The sequence below is a fragment of the Neovison vison genome, chromosome 4 (assembly GCF_020171115.1).
Source record: "Neovison vison isolate M4711 chromosome 4, ASM_NN_V1, whole genome shotgun sequence".
Taxonomy (NCBI): Eukaryota; Metazoa; Chordata; class Mammalia; order Carnivora; family Mustelidae; genus Neogale; species Neogale vison.
In genome coordinates, this window is record NC_058094.1 from 10,681,827 (window position 1) to 10,706,483 (window position 24,657).

At 41.9% G+C, this 24,657-nt stretch overlaps 1 protein-coding gene across 1 annotated transcript in view; it reads left to right on the forward strand.

Annotated features, from left to right (window-relative positions):
* Positions 1-24,657, forward strand: part of ADCY8 (adenylate cyclase 8) — a 217,319-nt gene that overhangs the window by 84,462 nt on the left and 108,200 nt on the right. Inside the window, exons 4-5 of the mRNA XM_044244935.1 lie at positions 5,488-5,599; positions 12,829-12,956. Of these exons, the coding sequence (XP_044100870.1) occupies positions 5,488-5,599; positions 12,829-12,956 (240 nt within the window). The remainder of the gene's footprint in view (positions 1-5,487; positions 5,600-12,828; positions 12,957-24,657) is intronic.

The following is a 24,657-nucleotide window of genomic DNA, read 5'->3' on the forward strand; positions in this document are numbered from 1 at the left end:
CTCTTGCCCAGCCCACACCATGTACATTGGCACATTTGCTGGTGCACGTTGTTTGGATCTACTCAAGAGGCAGATTTTTTCTTTACCTCTCTCAGTGATAGAGTAGACAGTTAGACAGTAGAACCTTCATCAGGGATCAGAAAACCCTCAATTTTAGAGGCTTACTCAGTCTACCTGCTTTCTGGGCTGACTGTTCTTTCCAGCCAACCCTATCCACATGTGAGGCCACCATATTGGCCATGTAGACCAGAGTTTCATGTACAAGCAAAATGAAACTGAATGGGCCTAGAGAACCTGTTGGCTGGAGAGACCTGAATCAGGGAGACATTCCCTGATTCCCAAAAATTTCCCCAAAGAGTAACACTGTCTGGACTCCACTTATCAAGGGCTATGTTATGATTTAGAAGTTACCCACTTGTACTTAATGATGCAGAGTTGCTTCAGCGATCTCTTCTTTATTATCAAGAAAATGGAAGCTCATGCTGGGGAGAGGGGGGTTGGGAGAAGGGGGGTAGGGTTATGGACATTGGGGAGGGTATGTGCTTTTGGGTAAATTGGAAGGGGTGGTGAACCATGAGAGACTATGGACTCTGAAAAACAATCTGAGGGGTTTGAAGTGGCGGAGGGGTGGGAGGTTGGGGTACCAGGTGGTGGGTATTATAGAGGGCATGGCTTGCATGGAGCACTGGGTGTGGTGAAAAAATAATGAATACTGTTTTTCTGAAAATAAATAAATTGGAAAAAAAACAAACATATTATATTAAGCAGTAATATAACTTTGAGGTTATATTGCAAAAAAAAATAAATAAATAAGAAAATGGAAGCTCAGAGAGGTTAAATAAACTTCCCAAGGGCACACAGATAGGAAAAAGTATCTACCCAGGACCCATGTTCCTAACAATTCTTTAGAACTGTGCTAAAGCTTTCTTGAAGTCTATTTGCAGAGTGTGTATTAGGTAGTAACACTTATTTTTAGCCAAATAAAAAATTTATATAAGCAAATTAGATTTGAAAATTAACATGGTATCTTTAATACATGCTAAAATGAATATACTCTAAGATGATTACCATGGGAAGTTCTAAGTTCATACCTAGAGTCAAGAGATCTGACCTGGAACTCACCACTTGTTCAGACACCATTGGTTCAGACACCATTGCATGAAGTACAGGAGACCACAAAAAATTTGATGATATTGGATCACTGAGCATATCTGAAACTCTTTTGACCTTTGGTCTCTGCATATCCATTTCTCCTTTAAGTAAGTTGCATGCCCCATAAGGGCTGTGATGGTTCTATCTACTCACCAATGTCATTCAACCACCTTGCACAAGTAGGCATTCCACTAATTAACCACTGAATGAATGAATGAAATGTTCTTAGAATAAACAGATAGATATTAATAGCTTTGGGTGAATGGATCTATTGAGTGGATTGGACTAGATGACCCTTCTACTTCCACCTGCCATGACAAAGACCATCCTTACTTCAAATGTACCATACCAGAGTGATAGAGTACAGATTCCAAAGCCAGGCTGCCTGGTTCAAATCCTAGCTTTTCATGTCCATGGTCAAGTTACTAAGGTCTCAGTGCCCTTATCTGTAAAATGGAGATGGTCACAGTAGGTCCTACCTCATGGATTGTTATGAGGAACCAACAGGTTAATCCTTTGGATTAACCTTAGGACAGTGCACAGTAGATACTCTGTAAATGCTGTTGCTCCTCTTATTCCCATTTGTGTCGAAAGTTAGGAATTCTTTCAGCTGTAGGTAACAAATGATCTAATCACTGGTCATACTTTATCCTCTGATACCTCTCTTCTCTCATTATCTCTCAAATGCAATCATTCAATTCTAGTACATTTTTGTGAAATAATAAAAAGAACTAACACACTTACGGAGAACCTACTGTGCCAGGAACTGTACTAATAAGCACTTGTTATCCACCAACAAGGCAGGTACTAGAATTACCTTCGGCTCACAAATCAAGCTTAGAGAAGTTCAGAAAGTTACCCAAAGTCCTGGTATTCGTAAGTGGTGAGCTGGGCTCTGAACTCTGAGCTGTCCGGACTCAAATCTCATGCATTTGGTCCTATGTATTGGGAAGATGTTGTGCTACTGGAATCTCATACAGGACAGTGACTGTAGACTTACTTGCCCAGAGGAAACTGTATACACTAGAAATCTAAAGGCCTCGGGCCCATGCTTATACCCCTTCACTGGGTTTCCAACACTTTCCAGACAAAGTGTATTTCTGTATTCTTGAATCTGGCTTACCAGCCCATTTCCAACATTGCCCTACCCCACATCTCTAACACACACATTTTTTCTCTCCCTTCTTTTCTCTACCCTGTTGCTCAGTGCTACCCTCCAACCAGCTACTCTTGAATTCTTGCAGATCTGTGGTACATTTCCCCACTTCTACCTGCCCCTAACAGGTGCCAATCGCTCTGCTCAGACCGCCCATCCTACTCACTTTCCCATCTGTCTGGTCACACAGGTCCTTCAAAACTCAGCTGAGACTTTGCTGTATCAGGAAATTCTTGATCCTCTGTGACTGGTCATCCCCCAGTGTGTCCTTCTGTCAGATTACAGTGGCCTCCCTGTTATGCATGGTTTCAGTTTTCCACAGTTCAGAAGCAGATGACCCTCCTCTGGCAGTCCAGAATGGCAGTCCAGAAGCAGATGACCCTCCTCTGACTCAATGTCAGAAGGTAAAGAGTAGCCTCACACTAGAAGGCTAATGTGATTCCCCTCTCTCTTCATCGGATTATGTGGGTATTTTATCATCTCTCAACACAAGAACAGTGGGTACAGATGTTTTCAGAGAGAGACTGTAGTCACATAACTTTTGTTACAGTATATTGCTACAATTGTTCTATTTAATTACTATTATTGTTAATCTCTTGCTGTGCCTAACTTAGAAATTAAACTCCATCATATGCATGTATAGGGGGGAAAAAAACAGTCTCTATAGAGTTCAGTACTATCTGTAGGTTCAGGAATCCCCTACCCCACCATTCCCTGATAAGGAGGGGTGCTGTATTCATCTCCTGTGTTGTTTCTGTCTTTCTCGTTGTCTGGCCAACCTCAGTCCCTACACTATGAGTATCTTGAGGACACACACTGCATCTTTTTTTAATCATTTAATCAAACTCCCTAGTACAATGTGTAGCTAGACACATGGTAGATGTGCAAATATTTGCTAAAATAGTAGAGGCATTACATAATTAATTCAAGCAACAGTTGTCGTTGTTGTTTCTTTTTTTTAATTTTTATTTTATTTATTTATTTTTTTTAAAGATTTTATTTATTTATCAGAGAGAGAGAGGGAGAGAGAGTGAGCACAGGCAGACAGAATGGCAGGCAGAGGCAGAGGGAGAAGCAGGCTCCCTGCTGAGCAAGGAGCCCGATGTGGGACTTGATCCCAGGACGCTGGGGTCATGACCTGAGCCGAAGGCAGCTGCTCAACCAACTGAGCCACCCAGGCGAGGCATTACATAATTAATTCAAGCAACAGTTGTCGTTGTTGTTTCTTTTTTTTTTTTTCTTTTTTTTTTAAATCAGGGCCAGAGGATTCCTAATCAGTCCATAAATGGGTTTCAGGGAAGGTGCAAATTCCTTGAGATGAAGTGTAAAATTGTGAGTACTTGTGCATTTTTAAGAGAGAGAATTCATAGCCTCTATCAGATTCTTAAAAGGGTTTATAATGGAGATAAATTTAAGAACCACCAAATACTGAGGTTGGTAACCAGTGTAAGTCAACATACATTCTACAATGTCTTCTGGCTAATTAACCTATCTCATTAAAACTAAGTTACATTGATTATAAGACTCACCATTATTTTATGCAACACTAAGAAAAATAAAAACAAAAAATTGGCACACTGCTAAGATGGTATCCTAACTTCAAAGATGGTACAACACGAAAAGTGTCTCTGCTGTTTTTTATGTTCTTTTTAAATTTTAATTCCAATATAGTTAACACACAGTGTTATATTAGTTTCAGGCATGCAATACAGTGATTCGACAATTCTATACATGACTCAGTACTCATCACAGTAAATGGACTCTTAATCTTCTTCACCTATTTCACCCATCCCCCACCCACCGCCCCTCTGGTGACCACCAGTTTGTTCTCTATGGTTAACAGTCTGTTTCTTGGTTTGTCTCTCACTCTTTTTCCCCTTTGCTCATTTTTTGTTTGTTTGTTTCTTGAGTTCAACATAAGAGGGAGATCATATGGTATTGGTCTTTCTCTAACTGACATATTTCACTTAGCAATATACTTTACAGCTCCAACCATGTCATTGTGAATGGCAAGATTTTATTCTTTTTAAGGGCTGAATAATGTCCTATTGCATATATACACCACATCTTCTTTATCCAGTCATTCACTGATGGACACTTGGTCTACTTCTATAATCTGGCTATTGTAAATTATACTGCAATAAACATAAGGGTCTATATTTTTTTCAAATTAATGTTTTCCTGTTCTTTGGATAAATACCCAGTTGTGAAATTACTGGATCATTTAATTTTTTGAGGACTCCATGCTGTTTTCCACAGTGGCTGCACCAGTTTGCATTCATACCAACAGGGCACGAGGCTTCGTTTTGCTCCACACAGAGGGGCCTCCACTCTGGCCTGGGTCTCTGAGCTGGTGCGGTGAGGTGGGATGGAGCACTGCCCTACAGTTTAAGTGGACAACCCCAACTCTGCCACGTGCTTTGTGGGGACTATTAGGCAAGTCTCCTTGCCTCTCTGAGCCCCAGTTTGTTCATCTTCACGGTGGAGTGGCATCCTCACATCCTCACTGGGTGGACGAACTAAAGCAGTGTTCATACAGTGCTTTGCTTTCAGAAGGCTTTCAAGCACTACCCCCTTCCTTTATGCCAAACATATGCAGAGCTATGACCTCACCTCACTTAAATCCTTAGTCAATGTGAGAGTTTTAGGCCATGAACTATTCTGCCTGAGGTCTCCCAGCTCTGCTACCTAGTCCCATAATTTTTGAAAAATGCCTTCTATTTTCCTGCAATTTTAGGTATGTCATTTGCTGGAGAGAAAGAGATTTTTTTTTTTTTAAATTCTTTGTTCCCTGTTTTAATTTCACACTGTGTTCACGGCATCTGCATTGTTGTTCATTGTGAAAATAGGTAATTCATAAAGCTTCATTTTGCTTTCCACAACAAACTGATCTGTTCATAGTGAAAAATTCCCTTTGGGGTTGTTTGCATTGTCCACACTCCATGGTCCTGCACAGGAAGAAGGGCTTTCCTTTGCCCCTTTGTCCTTCCTGAACCCCTGGGTGGACTCTGTCTGCTGAGATATTTGTTAAATACTGACACATTCCTCCTGACTCTCATGGCAGGGAGAGCTAGAATCTCAGGCCACGGTTGAGTTATTTGGATGGTGTTGATGTCTTCCAGGATGGAGTAAAATATTAATATGCTTTCTCCCCACCCCATCCCTCCCCTGTTGTCTAGTATTCTTTTTGCAGATGTTAAAGGATTTACCAACCTCTCCACGACCTTGTCTGCCCAGGAGCTGGTCCGGATGCTCAACGAGCTCTTTGCCAGATTTGATCGACTGGCTCATGTGAGTTGAATTTAATTCCCTTCTAGTCTTTTGTAGGAGTGAGGGACTGCATGTGAAATTAAGGAGAGGAGAACTCAGGCTTCTCCCCAATATCTCCTGCCCTGCTTCCTTTTCCCTGGCTTGGACCCTCAAGACCCGCAACTTCTAGGGAGCAATGTTAGTTATTTACAGATCTCGGATGGGAGGTTTGTCAGATTAATTTTCCCAATTGCGTGATAGCTGGTTGAGTGACAGTTAAGCCAAAACCTTTTTTATCTGTTTTCTGGCCCCTCCCTCCGTTACGTCCTCCTCATGTGGCCAGGCGCCACCCAGCTGCAGCCTCAGTTTGGTTCAGGCAGTCATGGCTGCCTGCAGCTTCCCAGCCAACTCCAGCCATCTGAAACGAATTAGCCTGTTCTTAAGAGCCAGTAATCCACTGGACCGCCATTTTGTTTGGCCTAACCTAACAGCTTTGTTTTTAGCCAATAGGACACTATCTTTATTTTTCAGCTGGCTCGAGAGAACAGTCTAAAGGAGATGGACATTTGCTCTCAAAACCCAGAGTCCTAGTCCTAAAGCATGCAAGTTGCAGAAGAACATCATTGTCACACTGTGTTTCAGAGTGGGCTTTAGGTCCAAACAGGCATGCCTTAATTTCCTTCTTTGTAAAGTGTGTTTCTATCAGTGCCAACTTCACCAGGCTCTCGAGAGAGTCCCGTGCAACCACATCAAGTGGGAGTTCATTTTTCAGAGCATCCCAATGTCCGAATTTAAGGCTGCCTGCCTCCAAGGAGAGCCATTCAGATTTGCATCTGAGTACCTGCTCGGTATTGGTGTGGTGTGCTCGGTATTGTGCACTGTGCTATATGTCGTGAGTGTGGGAATAACACACACCTGGAAATGAGGAAACCTACTTTCAGGGTTTTAACCAACAGTGTTAAACTCTGCTTCTGTATAAAAGGGTTTTAGAAAGGGCCCTTTTTAGCATCAGAATTCTGTGGCTTTATAAAAATTCTCTCTCTGCCTCACCATGATTTTTCGCTGTAGATTTTGTTTACATTGCATATCAGAGAGGATTCATGCTGCATGTGAATTTCACACACTGTACCTGTTTCTCTATGGCATTATTGAAACGCAGGAAACTTCAAAGCTTCCTCTAAAAATTCCTTTTAGTTTGATTGAACTCCCGAGAGCCCTTGTGGTTCAGGCTGTTCAGAATAGAGCTTTTGTTTGTTTGTTTTCTTTTTCTTTTTTTAAGATTTTATTTATTTATTTGAGATAGAGAGAGAGCCCATGAATGGGGGGAGGGGGAGAGGGAGAGAGAGGAAGACACAGATTCCCTGCTGAGCAAGTGGACCGATGAGGGGATTCAATCCCAGGACCCTGGGATCATGACCTGAGCCTAAGGCAGATGCTTAACCAACTGAACCGCCCAGGCGCCCCTGTTTTTGTTTTTTGACCCTTGATAGTGCCCTTGGCAAATTTTGTAGCTTTCTGTCTTTGATTTTCTTTTTTTTTTTTTTAATAATCTCTGCCTACCCCTCCCCCATCGGAATCAGGAATGAAGAATTTGCATACTATTATAAAGGCTTCAAAATTATAAGACAAGGAACATATTTACGATTACACAGTTGACACAATTACATCTTAAACCTTATTTTAAATTTCTGACAAACTAGAAGTAACCTAAATTATTGCAGGAAGAAATAAATCCAGCACTATGGAAAGTGAATAAACAGATTAAAAAGAATGAGCTAGCCATTTTTGTACTGACATAGAAATTCAAGACCTGTTTTGCCTGAAAAAAGCATTTCTCAGATCCATACGCATATAATACATTTATGTGTTCATGTTATATAACATACATAATATAGATGTTTAGAATATGGCTGTTGCGCATGAAAAATAGTACATATATATAAACACGTAAGGTACATTTGGATGCAAAGCAGCCTCTGAGGTGGGGAAGGGAGCCAGGCTTCCAGGCGGCCTTGTGACTGAGGAGGAGCGACTGCCCAGGGGGATTTATCTACTAGGACAATATATTCATGTCACTTGTGTAATTACAATTAAATAGACTCATAAAATTGTTACGGTTTCTAATATAGCTTTTTAAGAAATACATGTTTTTGTTCTGAGAATCTTTCATATTTTTTTAAAGATTTTATTTTATTTGTCAAAGAGAGAGCAAGAAAGAGCAAATGTGGGGGAGGGACAGAGGGAGAAGCAGGCTCCCAACTGAGCAAGGAGCCAGATCCCAGACTGGTCATGGAATCATGACCTGAGCAGAAGGCAGATGCTCATCTGGCATCCCACAGCCTTTCACTTTTTATTGACTTTTTTCTGATTACTAAAACCATACTTACTCATTACGTAAAATTCAAACATCAAAAGTATAGAAAATGCAGCAAGTATACATCCTTGTAATCCTATCCCTCCTCAACAATATAACCGTCTTTGATAATTTGGTGCTCTTATTATTTCATTATCATCTATGATCAACATGATTTCATAAACTTCCAAAATCGTTATACCATATCACAGCCATCGAGATGGGAAGAAAAGGATTATATTAAGGCTCACTCAATAAAATCTGCAAGAAGACCCTCACCCTACTTTATTTTTCTTTTTCAGTATCTTTTTTTCAAAGCAACCTGCTTCCTTAATATAAACTTCCTGAAGCAGTTTCTGGTAAAAAGAAGTTGCTTGGATGTTACTGTCAGGTCATCTGACAGTTCACAGGAACTGATCAGAAAAACGTGCCTGCAAATTGACAGAACTTGACAGATCAGACAGGTCTTTCATGTATATATACACATGAAACACATGTGTGTTTATACACACACACACACACACACACACACACCCCATTTGTGTGGGGCTCAAAGTTTTTCAAAGAGGCTGCCAGCCTCACCTTTGTTTATAAAAAAAAATGGACCCTGGGCACAGACACATTCACCCCATTATGTGTGTCTCCTCCAGAAGGATGGTAAAGCATTTTACACCATTTGTGTCCAAAACACATTTCTGTCAGGAGAGCTACCATTCTGGACTCTGTCATCATGTCTTCAGTTTCCTGGAGAAAGAGCGTGGAGCTCAGCAAAGGTAGACAGACATAGGTGCGAGTTCCAGCGCTGTCTCTTATTTGCTTTGTGATCTTCGCTTACTTAAGCCGTCTGTGAAATGGCACATGATCAAAGTGTGCTCATGAAGACTCACCAAGCTAAATGGAATGCAGTTAACACATCTCCTGGCACATAGTAAATGCTCAATAAATATTACTTCTTTTCCCTACTTAAGTTTTTCCAAAATTCTCTTATATCTATTTTCATGGAAAATCACTGATTAAGAGTTGATGAATATCATATGCAGCCCATAACACTTTTTTTAAGTTTTTATTTAAATTCCAGTTAGTTAACATACAGTGTGATATTAATTTCAGGTATACAATACAGTGATTCGGCAACTTTATACATCACCCAGTGCTCATCCCACGTGCACTCCTTAATCCCCATCACCTAGTTCACCACTAACCCCACACTCCTCCCCCACTCTGGTAACCATCAGTTTCTTCTCTACAATCAAGAGTCTGTTTCTTGGTTTCTCTCCTCTCTCTTTTTCCCCTTTGCTTATATGTTTTGCTTCTTAAATTCCACATGAATGAAGTAATATGGTATTTGTCTTTCTCTGACTGACTTATTTTGCTTAGAATTACACTCTCTAGTTCCATTCATGTGCAAGTCAGATTTCATTCTTTTTATGGCTGAGTAATATTCCTCTGTGTGTGTGTGTGTGTGTGTGTGTGCCACCTCTTCTTTATCCATTCAACAGTTATCAAAAGAAAAGCCTTCTGCAAAACAAAGGAAAAATCCACAAAACCATAAGATAACCTATAGAATGGAATAAAATATTTATAAATGACATATGAGATAAAGGATGAGTATCCAAAATATATAAAGGACTTATAAAACTCAACACTCAAAAAAATAAATAATCCAATTAAAAAATGGGCAGATGATGTGACTAGACATTATTCCAAAGGAGACATGCAGATGGCCAACAGACACATGAAAAGATGCTCAACATCACTCATCATCAGGAAAATGCAAATCAAAACTACAATGAGATATCATCTCACACTTGTGTGAATGGCTAAAATCAACAACACAAGTAACAACAGATGGTGGTGAGCATGTGGAGAAAGGGGAACCCTCATGCATTGTTGGTAGGAATGCAGACTGACACACCCACTCTAGAAAATAGTATGGAGTTTCCTCAAAAAGTTAAAAATAGAATTACCTCCAAATCCAGCAAAAATACTAATTCAAAAGGATAAATGTATCCCAATGTTTATAGCGTCATTATTTACAACAGCCAAATTATGGAAACAGCCTAAGTATCCATCAACTGATGAGTGGATAAAGAAGATCTGTGTGTGTGTGTGTGTGTGTGTGTGTGTGTAAAAACTGAGCCACAAAAAAAAAATAAAATCTTGCCATATCATTACTTTTAGCCAGCTTATCTGTAGCACAGGAAATTTTCCACATTATTTCCTATCTCTCATATGAAAATCTTCATATATAAAGACAGGTGTAAATCCTACCTGTCCTCCTTGTTCGGGGCTATTACGACAAGACTCAAAAGAAGAAAGATCTGAACATTGGGATGGCTGTTTCCAGGTGTTTGTAGTCATTGCTACCATTCTAACTGATGGTCATGCTTACTTTATTATGTATTAAGAACACGGTGGGTTACTTTGACACATTTCCTAGATGGGGAATTGAAACTCTCATCTCAGTGATGTCAGTGATTCAGCCAAGGTCAAACAGCTGGTAAATGTGACCAGAATCCAGATGTTGGATTCTTAGACTAAAGCATGTCCTCTCTACCCTTCCCCTCTTTCCTCCCCAGTGCCAGCCCTCAGCGCTCCAGACTTCCATTAGCTTGAGTCACTCAGAGCAGTTTCTGCCCCCAAGAGTGTGTTTGACTGAATGCACCTACTGAGTCTCAGCCTCAGTGTTCTCAGCAAAATCTCAGTCTGACTTATTTTATCAGTGGTTCTCAAATGCTCTTTCATAATCAAATATCAGGAAGTTCAATTTGTGGCCATGAGATAAAATATACACATAGTTGTCTGCAATGTACTGAGTTTTTATGATAATTTTATTTAGTTCCAAAAATGTTCTTTTAAGAATGTCTTTTTTACTTTTTAGGTGTTAAAAATGCTCTTTCTTAAACAAAAAAATGCCCTTTCTTTCATGAAGTCATGGGCATAGTGGATGGTACTTGGGGTTTTTTTGTTTGTTTGTTGATGGATTTTTCATACTTCTCTTTGGCAAAATACAAAATTGAACTTTATAGCAGTCCCTTGGGCCTTCTTGTTTTGCTTTGTTTTTAAAACTGTCCCATACATGCCACAGATCTGGAAAATGCCAGGAACTGTAGGCCAAGTACTCTCTGGCTCTGTTCCAGCCATATACTAGGGGTCTTAGGGAGACACAGCTGAAGGTCTGGAGCTTCCCTTATTGATCAGACCCCCCATTAGAAGGTCTCTTGCAAAATTAGCTGCAACAAAGCAGCCAAAAGACAGGAACCACAAGCTCCCAAAAATAACCTTGGGACAGCTGTGCATGCCATCAGAGTTCTGAAGACTGCATCTGAGCCCATTTGGGAAGGTTGGCAACATCCTGCCAATCTGATCCAGGCGGGAAAGCACTTGTGCCAGTTCTTTTTCTCTTTTCTCTGTCTGATATTTGTGTTTTGTATTGTGAGAATGATTTCATTCATTTGTTACCCAAACACAATGACTGAATCCCCTGATCCAATCAGGAAACCATCATGGTGCTATCTAGGTTGGCAGGACAAGGTGTCCACTGTGCTGCTTGTGTCCCTGTGCATGCCTCCTCTCCTCTGTCCTTGGATCCTGCTCCCCCAGGGAGAAACTTGCACTCACAAACCCTGTAAGCTTTTAGGACTTCCGATCTGGGATGCATCTCAGAGGTCGTTCAGTTCCACCCATGTAACCAAGGAAGCCAAAAGAGAAAGTCATCTGCCCGCGATCACAGACAAATGTGGGAAAACTGGGTCAAGAGTCCCACTCCTCATCACAGAGACAGTAGACACTGATGTAGTACCCTGTCTGCTGGACCCCATATTAAACCTCCACACACCTCATCTTACCATCCTCACAGTCAAAGACGAGGTCCCATTCTTTTACCATTTTACTGATGAGGCAACTGAGGATCAGAAGAGAAGTTAGCTGTAGGGACATAGGATTTAATCCAGTGCCATGTGACTCTTTAGCCAGTGCTCTTAGTCCCTACGTTATGCTGTCTGAAGGTCTCTTTCCTGGAAAACCTGCATCATCCAAACTCTTTCCCACCCAGCGTGAAAACGCACCTTTTCCCTGGTGCTTGTTGTTCTTTGAGACTCCATAAGAATCGTGTCCTCAAGACTGTGAATCTGTCAAACATCTGTGCCATCCTCCCTACCTATGAGGTACTGAAGGTACTACCCTTACCTTAATGAGGATAAAAATTGTATCTACTTGATAGGCTTGTTGTGAGGTTAACACTTTAATATAGGGTGCATCAGAGAGGTTATTAATAATTTCATGTCAGGGATAATGCTTGATTTAATCATAGTTCCCTATTGACATTTTTTTCAATGAATAAACATATGAACTCACACATGAAGAAAATGATATGTGAGACAGAGTCAGACCCTCTTCTTAAAGTGTCAGTACCTTAGTTGGGAAAGGGTCTAAAACAGAGTTGAAATAGTAGGCATCCCTGGGTGATTTGTACTTTTAATTGCTTATTCTTGAGCTAAGACTACTAAAAACTATTAATTCAAAGATCTGTCCTGTGAAAAAAAGACATTGATGAGCAGGATTCACAGGGGAACACTGAACATGTGTTTTAAATGCCCACTCTTGGCCAGGCCTGCCCACCCGATGGGTGTTCATCAGAAGGTTAGTAGGTGGCAGAGCTGGGATACAGCCCTGTATTTGTTGAGCTCAAACTCCAGTGTTTTTCTGTGACTCTATTCTACCTCTGAGCCCTTCAAACTCTTATTTAGGGTACCCCACCCACCTCTTAGGAAGATGATAGAAGTGTATTTCAAAGGTAGGTGTTCCCCCACACCCAGGGTGAAGACCGCCTGATCTCCCTGCCTGCTTTCCCAAGCCTTTCAGAAGCACTTACCTGTCTGCTGACTCAGTCTTCTCCTCTCCACCCTGTTCCTTCCAGGAGCATCACTGCCTTCGCATTAAAATCCTGGGGGACTGTTACTACTGTGTTTCAGGGCTTCCTGAGCCCCGCCAGGACCACGCCCACTGCTGCGTTGAAATGGGCCTCAGCATGATCAAAACCATCAGGTAATCTGGCTTCTCTTCCATAATACCCAAGCCTTCAATGTGCATGAAGACACACTGCCCATCTGTCCTTGGAGGTGGATGATGTGTTTGTTGTTTGACTTATGACACAAAAACTGCATGCCCATTAACTCTCCCGTATGAACCAATGAACCTGCCAGCTTCATTACGTTCCTGGTATACCTTCCTTTGTTCAGCATATTGGTATTACCAGTGTCCTTGTGGGGATACAGCAAGGACCAAGTTGACTGTGCTGATTGCCTTCAGGGAGTGCAGTGCAATGGGAGAAAACTCAGTATGGTACAGTAAGTTCTAAGATGAATCCAACCCAGGATGTGCAGAGGGAGATAGAGGAAGAAAAGCTCATTTGGGCCAGGGTGCTGGAGAAGGCTCTCCAGAGTAGAGCTGTCTCAGCTGTTTTCTAAAAGGTGAGCAAACCTTAGATCCTAGGGGAGTGGAGAGTGTGGCTGGACATGTGGGGGGTCAGGATGTGCTACAGTGACAGCTGGTAGAGTCTGGGGAGGAAAAAGTGGTGACAGATGGATTGCAGGCTGGGAGCAGACAGGGCTCACAGACCTTCTCAGCCATGATAAGCGTTGTGTTTTAGCCTGAGGCCAACAGGAAATCATCATAGGGCCACCACCAGGGTTGGTTTCATGAGTGTGTGACAAGTGCCTTTGGCTTTGGTCAGTGTATCCGGCAAATAGAAGCTTAATCATGAGGTCAAGGATTTTGGAATTAGACTGCTTGTGGCTCTAAGACAGAAGCTCAGTGGTGTCAGAGCTCCCCTTGAAGATCCAGATAGGAAGCTCCAAATCAAGCCTCCAGGCACTGCAGCCTTCCCTGACCACAGCAAAAACAGTAAAGAGGGTACATGGGCAGAAATCTTCTCTGTGGCTTATGCCTTCATCTTATAAGGGAAGAATACTGCCATTAAGAGGCCAGAAAAATCTTCTAAGGAACTCAGCCTTGGTTGTGTGGTCTAATAGGTATGTTTGTGATCCTTGGCTGTGTCAGTCTGGTTTAAAGACCAGCAGAAGAGCAACCCACACACACATCCTCCACTGAAGGCTTAGATCGCCTGATGGCTTCCAAAACCAATCCTGCAGTGGGCAGGAGGGATGTAAGCAATTGCGGCCATGACCAACACAATGTGCCTGATGCCTTCAACTTGCTGACAGATCCCCAACTTCATTCGAGTTTGGGGCAGAGGTCTGTTGACATCAGGAAAGACTGTGTAGTCCCCTAATTAAGAAAAAGATGGAAGCTCTTTCCCTAAATATGATTTTGTTTCATTGATGTGATACTGGTCATTTCAAGACTTAGCTAGATATCACGTTCCTGGTGGGTAGACATGCTATCCTGGCAGACCCTCAGGGTCTCACCTCTGGAACCAACACATCACCAGAGCCCAGTCAAGATGGCATTGTGCTTTGCTATGGGGGATATGATGAAAATCCCACCATCACTATCCCTGAGATCAAGTAGAGAGGTGGAAGAAGACATAGGACATGCCCCCTTTCTGACAGAAATGCAGAAGTTCTCACTTGTAAGAACAGTGGAGAGAGGAGCCGTCAAATTCCAACCCAGAATTCCTTCTAGGTATGTGGAAAAGACTGAAGATACTTCTTAGCTATTAATTTGGACACTTGTGAGTCTTGCCCTGAAAACTGGGATGAATTGTAATATGTCAACTAGCTTCAAGGGAGATAATGGTCCTGACGCCCAGAAGGTTTGCTGTCTTATTTGCATTCTACAGCTAATTAGGTGTGTGAAATTTATTCTACCAGCCAACTGGTAGGTAGATCAACAAAAAAAAAAAAATCTGCGGAGCTCTACCAAGTGTTAGATGCTGTGATTTTAGTGCCTGGAAGTACAGTGATAAACAGGTCACAGAGCGTCTTTCTCTTGCCCATGAGTGTCCATTAGGGAGATGACTTGGATTTGCTGTCTGTGAAATGATGAAATTGGGCCACCTCTGAAGTCTCCGCCAGTTCTGAAGGTCTGTGATTTTCGATCAACCACATCAAAATCAAGTTTAAGTAGCAAAACTTGTCACAGGCTTTCTTTTTAATATTTTTATTTTTATGGTGATATAATTGACAAAAATTATGTATTTAAAGTGCAGTATGATGATTCGATATATTGATACATTGTAGAAAAATTATATAGTCAATTAATGCATCCATTGCCTCATGTAGCAATCTTTTTCTCTTTTTTTGGCGAAAGCATTTAAGATCTACTCTTCTGGCAAATTTCAAGCACAGAATTATTAACTATAATCACCATTCTATACATCAGATCTCAGAACTTACTTATAATGAAAAGTTTGTACCGTTTGACCCATATCACCTCATTCATTTCCCCCATTCCCCTTAAGCCTGGCAACCACCCTTCTACTTTGTTTCTATGGATGTGACTTTTTGGTTTTTGGTTTTGGGTTTTCTTAGATTGCACACACACAGTATTTGTCTTTCTTTGTCTGGCTTCTGTCATTTAGCATAATGCACTCCAGGATCATCTTTGTTGAAGCAAATGGTGGGATTTCCTTATTTTTAAAAGCTAATTAATATTCGTGTGTGTGTGTGTGTGTGTACAAGGATTTCCTTCTTTTTTCAAGCTGGTTAATATTCTATTATGTGTGTGTGTGTGTGTAGACACCACATCTTCTTTATCCGTTCATCCACAGACTTTCCATAGGAGTTTGTATCTTGAGTTTAGAAGAAATGCCGCAGAGATGACACTGCAGAAGAAAAGAACAATGATTATCAAAATGCTTAAGATGCTTAGGACATTATCATTTATCTCTCTGGAGGGGAACTTATTCTTCCTGACCATTTTGTCTAATTAAAGGGCTCCTGTCTCAAGTTCTAGAGTAGGTCAGTGAGAGGTGAGACGTGATTAGGTTGAAATGACTCAAGGACTTTCTCTCATCCATTGCTTAAGGGCTGCTTTTATTCTCTTACAATAAGACAGTTCAGTAGTATTTTTTTTTAACTGCATGAATCAGAGTCTATTAATACTCAAACACTCCTTAATTATAATGTAGGTGACTGGAGGTCCAGCATTAATTCTTCCAGTTAACAACAAAACACAATGCAGAGGAATACATAAGAACTCTGGAGCGAGGCAACTTCAGTTACAGTGGGCTCAGACTCTAGAGCTCCCATCCTTACAGTCAAGCGTTGCAGCCTGCAGAAGAATTGGCAAAGAGTATTTCTACCTGAATGCGCGCAGAAGAGAATCCCATTCACATAACTTTATCACAGTCTTAACCATCACTTACACAAGACGTGATTTTCTTCTTCAGGCCCAAAGACACTTGTTCCAACTAGAAAACTTAAGAGAAGCCATGAAGTCTGGAACCATACATAACATGACACTATGTGTGTTGTCACCTAATGAAAATAAGCCATTTCTTGACTGGTATGCCCAGACTGGATGGCTGTCCTGAATATTTGTCATCAGAGATGGGTCCCTATTTGAGGCCTTATCCCCCACCTTGTCAGGGTCTCTCCTTGTTCTTTTTTTTGGCATTTCCTCAAAGAGTTAGGGTCCTACACTGATGCCCAGAGTGCAGACTGGCAGTGAGGGGCTGGTGTTTTGTTGGTGAGATGACATCTGGATTTGGGATCTCTAGATCTCAGGAGCTCCAGTGGTTTCTTTGTGGGGTAGGATTTACAATTTTGGCACAAATGTCAAGTAAGCACTCAAAATGACCCTGTGCCCAGTCACAAATGAGTCTGAACATTAGATGGAGGTCCTCCTGCAATCGTAGGCAGGTGAGGACAGGTGCCAAGCTGACCCCGAGGTCACCTGTCACCGCTTAGAGCACCAGCAGGATTCACAAGTGAGCAAGAGTCAAGGCAGACAGAAGAATAAGCATGAAAGAAGTAGTTTTCCCTAGATTTTGTTTTCAGAGGTATCTCTACAGTAGTCTTTTTGACTGAAAAACAGAGGTGTTTTCCTGGAAACAGAGGCATAAAGAATATCCTATCCTCTCTGTTAAGAACTGCAGAAGCTGTGTGTTTGTATAAATGCATATGCATGTGTGCATGTATATAAATGTAGTAATGATGTCTATGTGTGTATATCGCGCGTGTATGTGGCATGTGTAGGCACAGATGTGTGGAACGTGGCCGTGAGTGCCTGAGTGTGTGTGTGTGCATGCGTGTAGGTATGTGTGTACACACGTGTGTATTTGTGTAAGCGTGTGTATATTAGCCATTTCAAGCAGGTCTTTGTGATCACAATTCTAAATTCAGACAGCTGGGTTAATGCACAGTTCAGTGATGACCTTGTGAGACAACTATGGCTTTATCCCTTGGGCCATGGGGACCCACTTAGACTTAAAGTAGGGAGGTGTTATTACCCAGCTGGGGCATGAAGAAGGTGACTGTGGACATAACTAACTCAGTCTCCAGTTGACTCGAGAGGAGAGGAGGCAGATGCTGAAGGAAGAGAGCTGGTTGGAAGATATTTTTGTAGCAATTCAGGGAAGAGAAGTCAGGCCCTGAATAGAGCAGGAGCTTGTGGAGCAGAAGAGGGACGGTGATAATATTCCCTCCAAGCCGAGAGCCTGGGAGCCTCTTTAAGAAACAATACATGGACATTTAAATTAAAGAAAATATTTGTCAGTACGGTTATCTTATATATCAGTTGACGATGTTCTAAGAATTTTGGGCAGGATTCCATTTTATTGAAGAGAGAGTCCATTTCTAGATCTTGCTGACATGGCTGTGTACCCTGAATGATGACTTCTGGGGAATGTGCAAAGGGTGTGCATGGAGGGAGCCCCTGGCCGGCAGTCAGCAGACCTCACCTGGTTTCTGCCTCTTCCTGTTCTTAGGTATGTGGCTAGAGACAAGTGTGACATCATTTCTTCGAGCCTATGTGGCCTCTTCTCTAAATGGGGATCATAAGATCCAATTTTGAGAATTCAAATAGATGGCAGGTACCTGATGACCATACAAGTATTTCATAGAATCTCATACTTAGGACTGAGTTTGGACACTGGGGTATTGGGCTCAGTTAAGTTATAGAAGCTTGTTCCTTTTTCATGGTTTCTATTTTATTCCAGTAAAATAATGATAGTAGCTAGAGTTTATGGAACGCCTGCTATGCTACTTGCCACGCACTGAGACAAGGGTTTACGTGTATCACCTCATTAAGTCCTCACAGCAATTCTAAGAGGTAAGCAGGGGTGGTAAGGAAAATTTGGAACAACCAGGTGTTGCCAAAGTACATACTAATCAGAATAGTTTAGGGCAGCCGTTAGCGACAAGTACAGCTTTATGGGTTCATCCTGACTAACTGAAGCTCTGGAAGTTGGCCTCTCCTTTATCAAGGAGGAACCTGGAGCTTACCGAGTTTGTGTAATTGTGCAAGAGGACACAACTAGTCAGTGGCAGAGCAAGGAACACCCATGTGGAGCCATCTGAATCCAAAGCCATTGGCCTTAATAATCATGGCACCCTGCCTCTCAGGATCACGCTTCTACAATTGCTTTTTTGCTTCTTATGGCCCGAAGTCTGCCATCAATAGCCGAAGGGTCAACACACAGCTGAGAAGAGTCTCCATACATCCCTGAAAAATTAGCATAATCAATACTGAGAGCGACGAAAAGTCAGTAAACATCTGAGAGTAACAAGATAATAAGCTTTTAGTAAGCCTCATAGTAAATCCATTCCATCAAAAATACTTGATTTTATTTTTTTTAAGATTTTATTTATTTATTTGATAGACAGAGATCACAGGTAGGCAGAGAGGCAGGCAGAGAGAGAGAGAGAGAGAGAGAGAGGGAGGAAGGGAAGCAGGCTCCCTGCTATGCAGAGAGTACTATGCGGGGCTCAATCCCAGGACCCTGGAATCACGACCTGAGGTGAAGGCAGAGGCTTTAACCCACTGAGCCACCCAGGTGCCCCCAAAATACTTGATTTTAGAAACATGACGTAAACTAGACGAATGGCAAAAAAAAAAAAAAGTGATTGAGTGTAACTTTATTTCTAATATAGTATTTAATACCATCTCATGCATGTCTGTTCGTAAAATTAAATTAATTAAAATCGGCTTAAATAATAGTTCCATTAAATAAATTGAGAAGTGGCTGCAGGTGGCTCCTCTTCACATGCCTTGGGTCTATTTCGGGGTGGTTTGATAGCTCAGAGGAGTTAAGGTGAGCCGTTACAGGCAGGATCTTTATTAATGATCTCAAAAGGCATCCTTGGTGAATCTTAATGAAAATTGCAGTGCCTGGTCTTTTCGGTGCAGTTGTAAAAAAGTCATGGAATGACACCAGAATGCCAAGCAGTAACAGGCTGGTCCCCAACAGTTAATTGGAGCAAAGATCTCAATTCTTGTGGCCTGGTTGCCCTGCCAAGCAACCTAGCAACATAGCAGGACAAGGAATGAAACACAGGAGATTCTGCTGCCTTCATTTGAGGCAAGAATGCCCAAGCCCCCTCTTAGTGTCTCCTGCTCTTTCTCTCTCTCTCTCTCTCTCTCTCTCTCTCTCTCTCTGTTTTGTACTTCTTTTTTGCTCTGTTTCTTCACTCCTCAATGTTCTCCCTCCCTCCCCACCTCCCTCTTTCCCTCGCTCCCTCTCTCTCTTCCTTCTTCCCTTCTTATTTCCTTATTTCCTTCCTTCCTTCTTTCCTCCTTTTTTCCTCCCCCAGCAATCACTGTTTGTCTCATCCTGGCCCTGTTAGACCCCCCTTCTTATGTTGTTCTGAAATGCCATTTACTATAAGATCCATAAAGCCCCCTTTCCTCTTTTTTTTTAAGATTTTATTTATTTATTTAACAGACAGAGATCACAAGTAGGCAGAGAGGCAGGCAGAGGGAGAGGGAGAAGCAGGCTCCCTGATGAGCAGAGAGCCCGATGCGGTGCTCAATCCCAGGACCCTGAGATCATGACCTGAGCTAAAGGCAGAGGCTTTAACCCACTGAGCCACCCAGACGCCCCAAGTCCCCTCTCCTCTTAAAGATACATCAGAGTGGTCCTCAGTCCATAGACAGCATTTTTTTTCAAAGTTATTTATAATGATGAAAATTGAATCTATCTAGTAATAATAGTTGATAAAGCTATTTTTAAGTGAAGCCTCATCCTGTGCCAGCCATTAGACTAAAGTTTCTGATTCACCTCAGTTAAACCCTGTGAGGATACTACTACTACTTATCCTGCTCTTCAGAGAAAAAAACCTGAAGCTTTGACAGGATAAGTAAATTCTGAGCAGTGACATACAGCTTGTAAGTGGCAGGGAAAGGCCTTAAGCCCGTTCAGTGTACTATCTAAATGTGCAAAGGCAAAAAAATATTTAGATAAAATTTTGGCATACTACAAAACAGGAGAATAGAAAACTCTGAAGTATCATGGTTTACATTAATATTCAATGGCACAAGAAGACAGTTATGAGTTTAAAGAAGTATGCTTTATGGACACCACACACACACACACACACACACACACACACATCTGGGCAACCTCAGTTTTTTTTTTAAATCTATTTTACCAAAAAAAGAGAAGGTCATAAAGCTCTGTTATGGAAAATGGATGGGCAGATTGTTTCTCTCACTAGGTCCACACTGTTTTGGAACAGGAATGCAACATTGTGTCTTTCCATTACTTTCCACGGAACACAGGAGTCTAGTGCTAAAGGGAGTGCAGGCCCCCGACAAGTAAGTGTCTGCAGAGCCCTCAGCTTGGAGCCTGGCACAGTGAGGACCAATGAGGGCCATTACTTAAATGACCTTGACTGGATGACTTAGCCTCTCTCTTGCTCATGCTTTCTTAGCTGTGCAGTGTAGTAAACCCTCCTCATGGATCTCTATGAATATGGACACTGACTTCCTGACTTGTGCATTTGGTTTACTGCTTATATCTGCAGAGGTCTTCAAGAGATGCTTATTGAATGAATGAACAAGTGAATGAACTCTAGTGGCATTGGATAGTTCTGAGGATGCAATGAGATCATGAACATAAAAGGCCTGACACAGAAAAAGTAAAACAATGTGTGCCTGAGTGGCTCAGTTGGTTAAGCATCTGCCTTCAGCTCTGGTCATGATCCCGGAGTCCTGGGATGGAGCCTTGCATTGGGCTCCCTGCTCAGCGGGAGTCTGCTTCTCCCTCTGCTCCTGCCCCTTCTCATCTCTCTCTGTCTCTCTCACTCTCTCTCATATAAATAAATAAAATATTTTAAAAAAGAAAAGAAAAGGTATAGACTCACCTGAATTCTCTTGGATCCTCAATTCCCACATCTGTAAGATGGAAACTTATAACCCTTAGGGTTACCTACCTCTCAGAATCACTGTGGCCACCAAAAGGAAGGACTTTGTGAAACTGAACTTCTATGCTAGGAAAAGACATGGCGGCTTTTGAACATTTTAAGAATTCTGATGCCTTTGGAATTAGTTGGCAGAGACTGTAGTGGGCCTATAGCGTGGAACCAAATCAGACCCCAGTGATCAATATACCTCTGAATATGACTTGTTGGGATTAGGTTCACACATCTGTGGTGAAATTCTAGCTGTTTCACCTGTAGCTATGTGACCTAAAGAGAGGAAATACTTGAGACTCCCATTTCCTCATTTGGGAAAGGTGTAGGTAGGGTTATTTTAAAGATAAGTTAAGACACAGTGATCGTAGATGATTCCATAACTAACTCTGTCCCCTCTCCTTTATTCCAGAATGTTCAAAGGCACTGTTTCTTCCAGGTAGCTGAGGATGACCCAAGTTTTTTTTTTTATATTATAAATTGGTTGGTCCTTTTGGAGCCAATTTATGCCTAGGAACTGCCTACCTGGTATATGAAATGGGTTTTGTTGTAATTAGAGTGAATGCAGGCACAGTTTAAGCAGGAAAAGTTTGTGTGACCAATTTATAATTTTTTAGCCAATTCAACATGTGTAGTTAAAATTTATTACTAATAAAAATTAGTACTTGTTATTATTTTTGCATGATTGCATATACCAGGTGAAGTGCTTTGTATATATGAGTTTATAAAGCATTCTAACAGCTCTGCAAGGGACTCGTTCTCTTTCCTATTTTACCTGAGAGAGTAGGACTTGGGGCCTCATGCACCCAGTCCAGGGGCCACCGTCAGCAAGTGGAGAAGCCTAACTTCACATCCTGGCCTGTTTCAATGCACACTCTGCCTTTTGGTGGTTTTGAGAGTGATTTGCATTGAGGAGCTGATATCGTTCCCACTGGCAGAGGAGACAGAGGAATGAATATATGTGTTTATTCTAGCTCCCACAAACAGCAAGGGATAGAGCCAACACTGGAACTCTGGTTTCTTCCCGCAAAGTGGAGAAGTTGGGTATCCTTCTTCCCACAGTACCATCTGCTCCAGTGCTGAAGCTGGTCTCTCTCTCTCTCTCTCTCTCTTTTTAAGAGAGAGAGACAGCACAGGGTGTGTGCAGACGGGGTTTGGGCAGAGGGAGAGGGGGAGAGAGCATCTTAAGCAGGCTCCACTCTCAGGGGAGAGCCCCACATGGGGCTCAGTCTCACGACCCTGAGATCATGATCTGAGCTGAAATCAAGACTCAGACGCTTAACTGACTGAACCACCCAGGTACCCCTGAACTTGGTCTTTTTATTCATCCATTCATTCAGCAGTAGAGAGAGTCTGATTCACAGATCAATGATGGCTACTAGATTATGCTTCCTTTCATTCCTCCAGCACCTTCTGCAGATTGATTAATTGGCTAAAAAAGAACTGTTTGAAGCACTGAAATCAAAAGACAAATTCCCAGGGTTTTCATGTTTTACCATATACCAAACACTCTCCTCTTTAATGGTTCTAATGGGGGAAAAAAATGACACCTTCAATTATTTTGCAGGTTGACTGTTATGTTTTTGGTCCCCAGCTTGACATACAGCTGCAAAAACTAATAATAATTAAGGCATTCTTTACTTTAAAAACTTTTAGCTGGAACCCTGCCATGAGAAACAGATGAGAGCAAAGCTGCCTTATTTGAAGGGGGAGATGCGGCAGGTTCAAAGATACCCCTGTGGTTTCCTGGGATTCTCAGAAGCATCCTGGGACAACATGGAGCCATAGAGCAAGAAAGCCTTTGAGCCTTGTCCATTAATTCAGTAAATACCTTTGAGCACTGGCTATACCTATGTGCTCAGCTCTATGCTATGGTCTGGGAAAGCAGAAATCAAAGATAGTAAGTACCCCTGCCTCCCAGAGGCTCAGAGTTTGTGGGGAGGAAAGAGAGAGTACAATGCAAGTATCTCTAGCCATATTCTCTTTATCTGTGGCTCATGAGGCACAGCAAAGCATCCCTCGGGCTCTGCCTTGGCAGAAATGAAGAAGACTTGTAAGGCAGAGCAGAATTCCTTCATTTTAGTTTCAAGGATGCTCACAGGTCCTCCCCTCAAGAGCTGATCTTGAAACACATGGTGTGTGTTTGCAGTTCGGTGCAACCACTGGGTTCGGTGCAACCACTGGGTCATCTTTCCAAAAAGGAGCAATACCTGCAGATTAATTATTACTTTACACTCTTTACTTCTATCTTTCATTTAGGTCAAATCCCAGACATAACAAAAAGAAAGGTAAAAACAAAAAAAGTACAATAAGGAAATTCTGTCTTATTATGAGGTTTGTCTTGTAGAAGAAAATTTAAAAAAATCTAAATGCCTTTTCATTAAGAGGTTCCAATGCATTCCCTGTATCGTGTTAATTACATAATGGCAGGAGCACAGTGTGCTGTTTAATAGTCCCTCACAATTAGTTGGCAAAGCATTTTAACACCCATGACCTCCTTCGGGGCTCACAAAAAGTCTCCGTGAATGAAGCAATCTGCTAGAGTTTTATTTTATAGCTCTTGAAACTCGGGGTCAGACCAAGCCATTTGCCCAGAATCACATGCCATAGATAGTACCTATGTTGCAACAAGGGTGAGGGGGTAAAGACTCATCAGCCCCACTTGGTTCCTAGAATCCATACCAAGCTATGTGACAAGTTTTATTTCCTTTTGCTTCTGGGCTGCAGTTCCCGTGTATGTGATGAGCAACCAAGTCATTTTTTGCCTGTGTCAGACACTTTTTCCACTCCACATTCATCCAATCACTTAATCCTGACAGTGCTATTATTAATGCCATTTTATGGATGGAAACTAAGTAATTTTCCTAAGGTCATACAGCTAGGCTGTGGCAGAGCAAGATATAAATTCAGGTAGTTTGGTGCTAGAGTCCACATTAAGCCTTATACTGTAGGGGTCATGGGAAGAAGGTAGGTTGGGACTGTTGATTGTACCAGTCAGCATGGTCCTGGTTATGCCGAAGTAACAAACATCTTCCCAAATCTCAGTGGCTTAAAACAGCAAACATTTATTTTTCACTCACATTTTCTGTCCCTATGGTAGGGTTGGGGGGAGTGGCCATGTACCACTAGACATCATCCTCATTCAAGAACCCCAGTTTTGAAGTTTCCTCCCAAGTGTCCTTGAGTGACAATTAACATAGAAAGAAGGGGGGGGAAAGGGAGTGTGTGATTGGTCAGGCTCTTAAAGCTTCTGCCCAGAAGCAAATCACACATGTCACTTCTGTTCACATTTTGTTGGCCAAAAAAACATGAAATATACAGAAAAGTGCAATCCTGCCACGTGCTTGGTATTGTAGTACTTGACCCAGTCGGCCAACATCACAGATGACCTCTCCCAACAACCTGCCCCCCACACACTCACTGGGTGACTG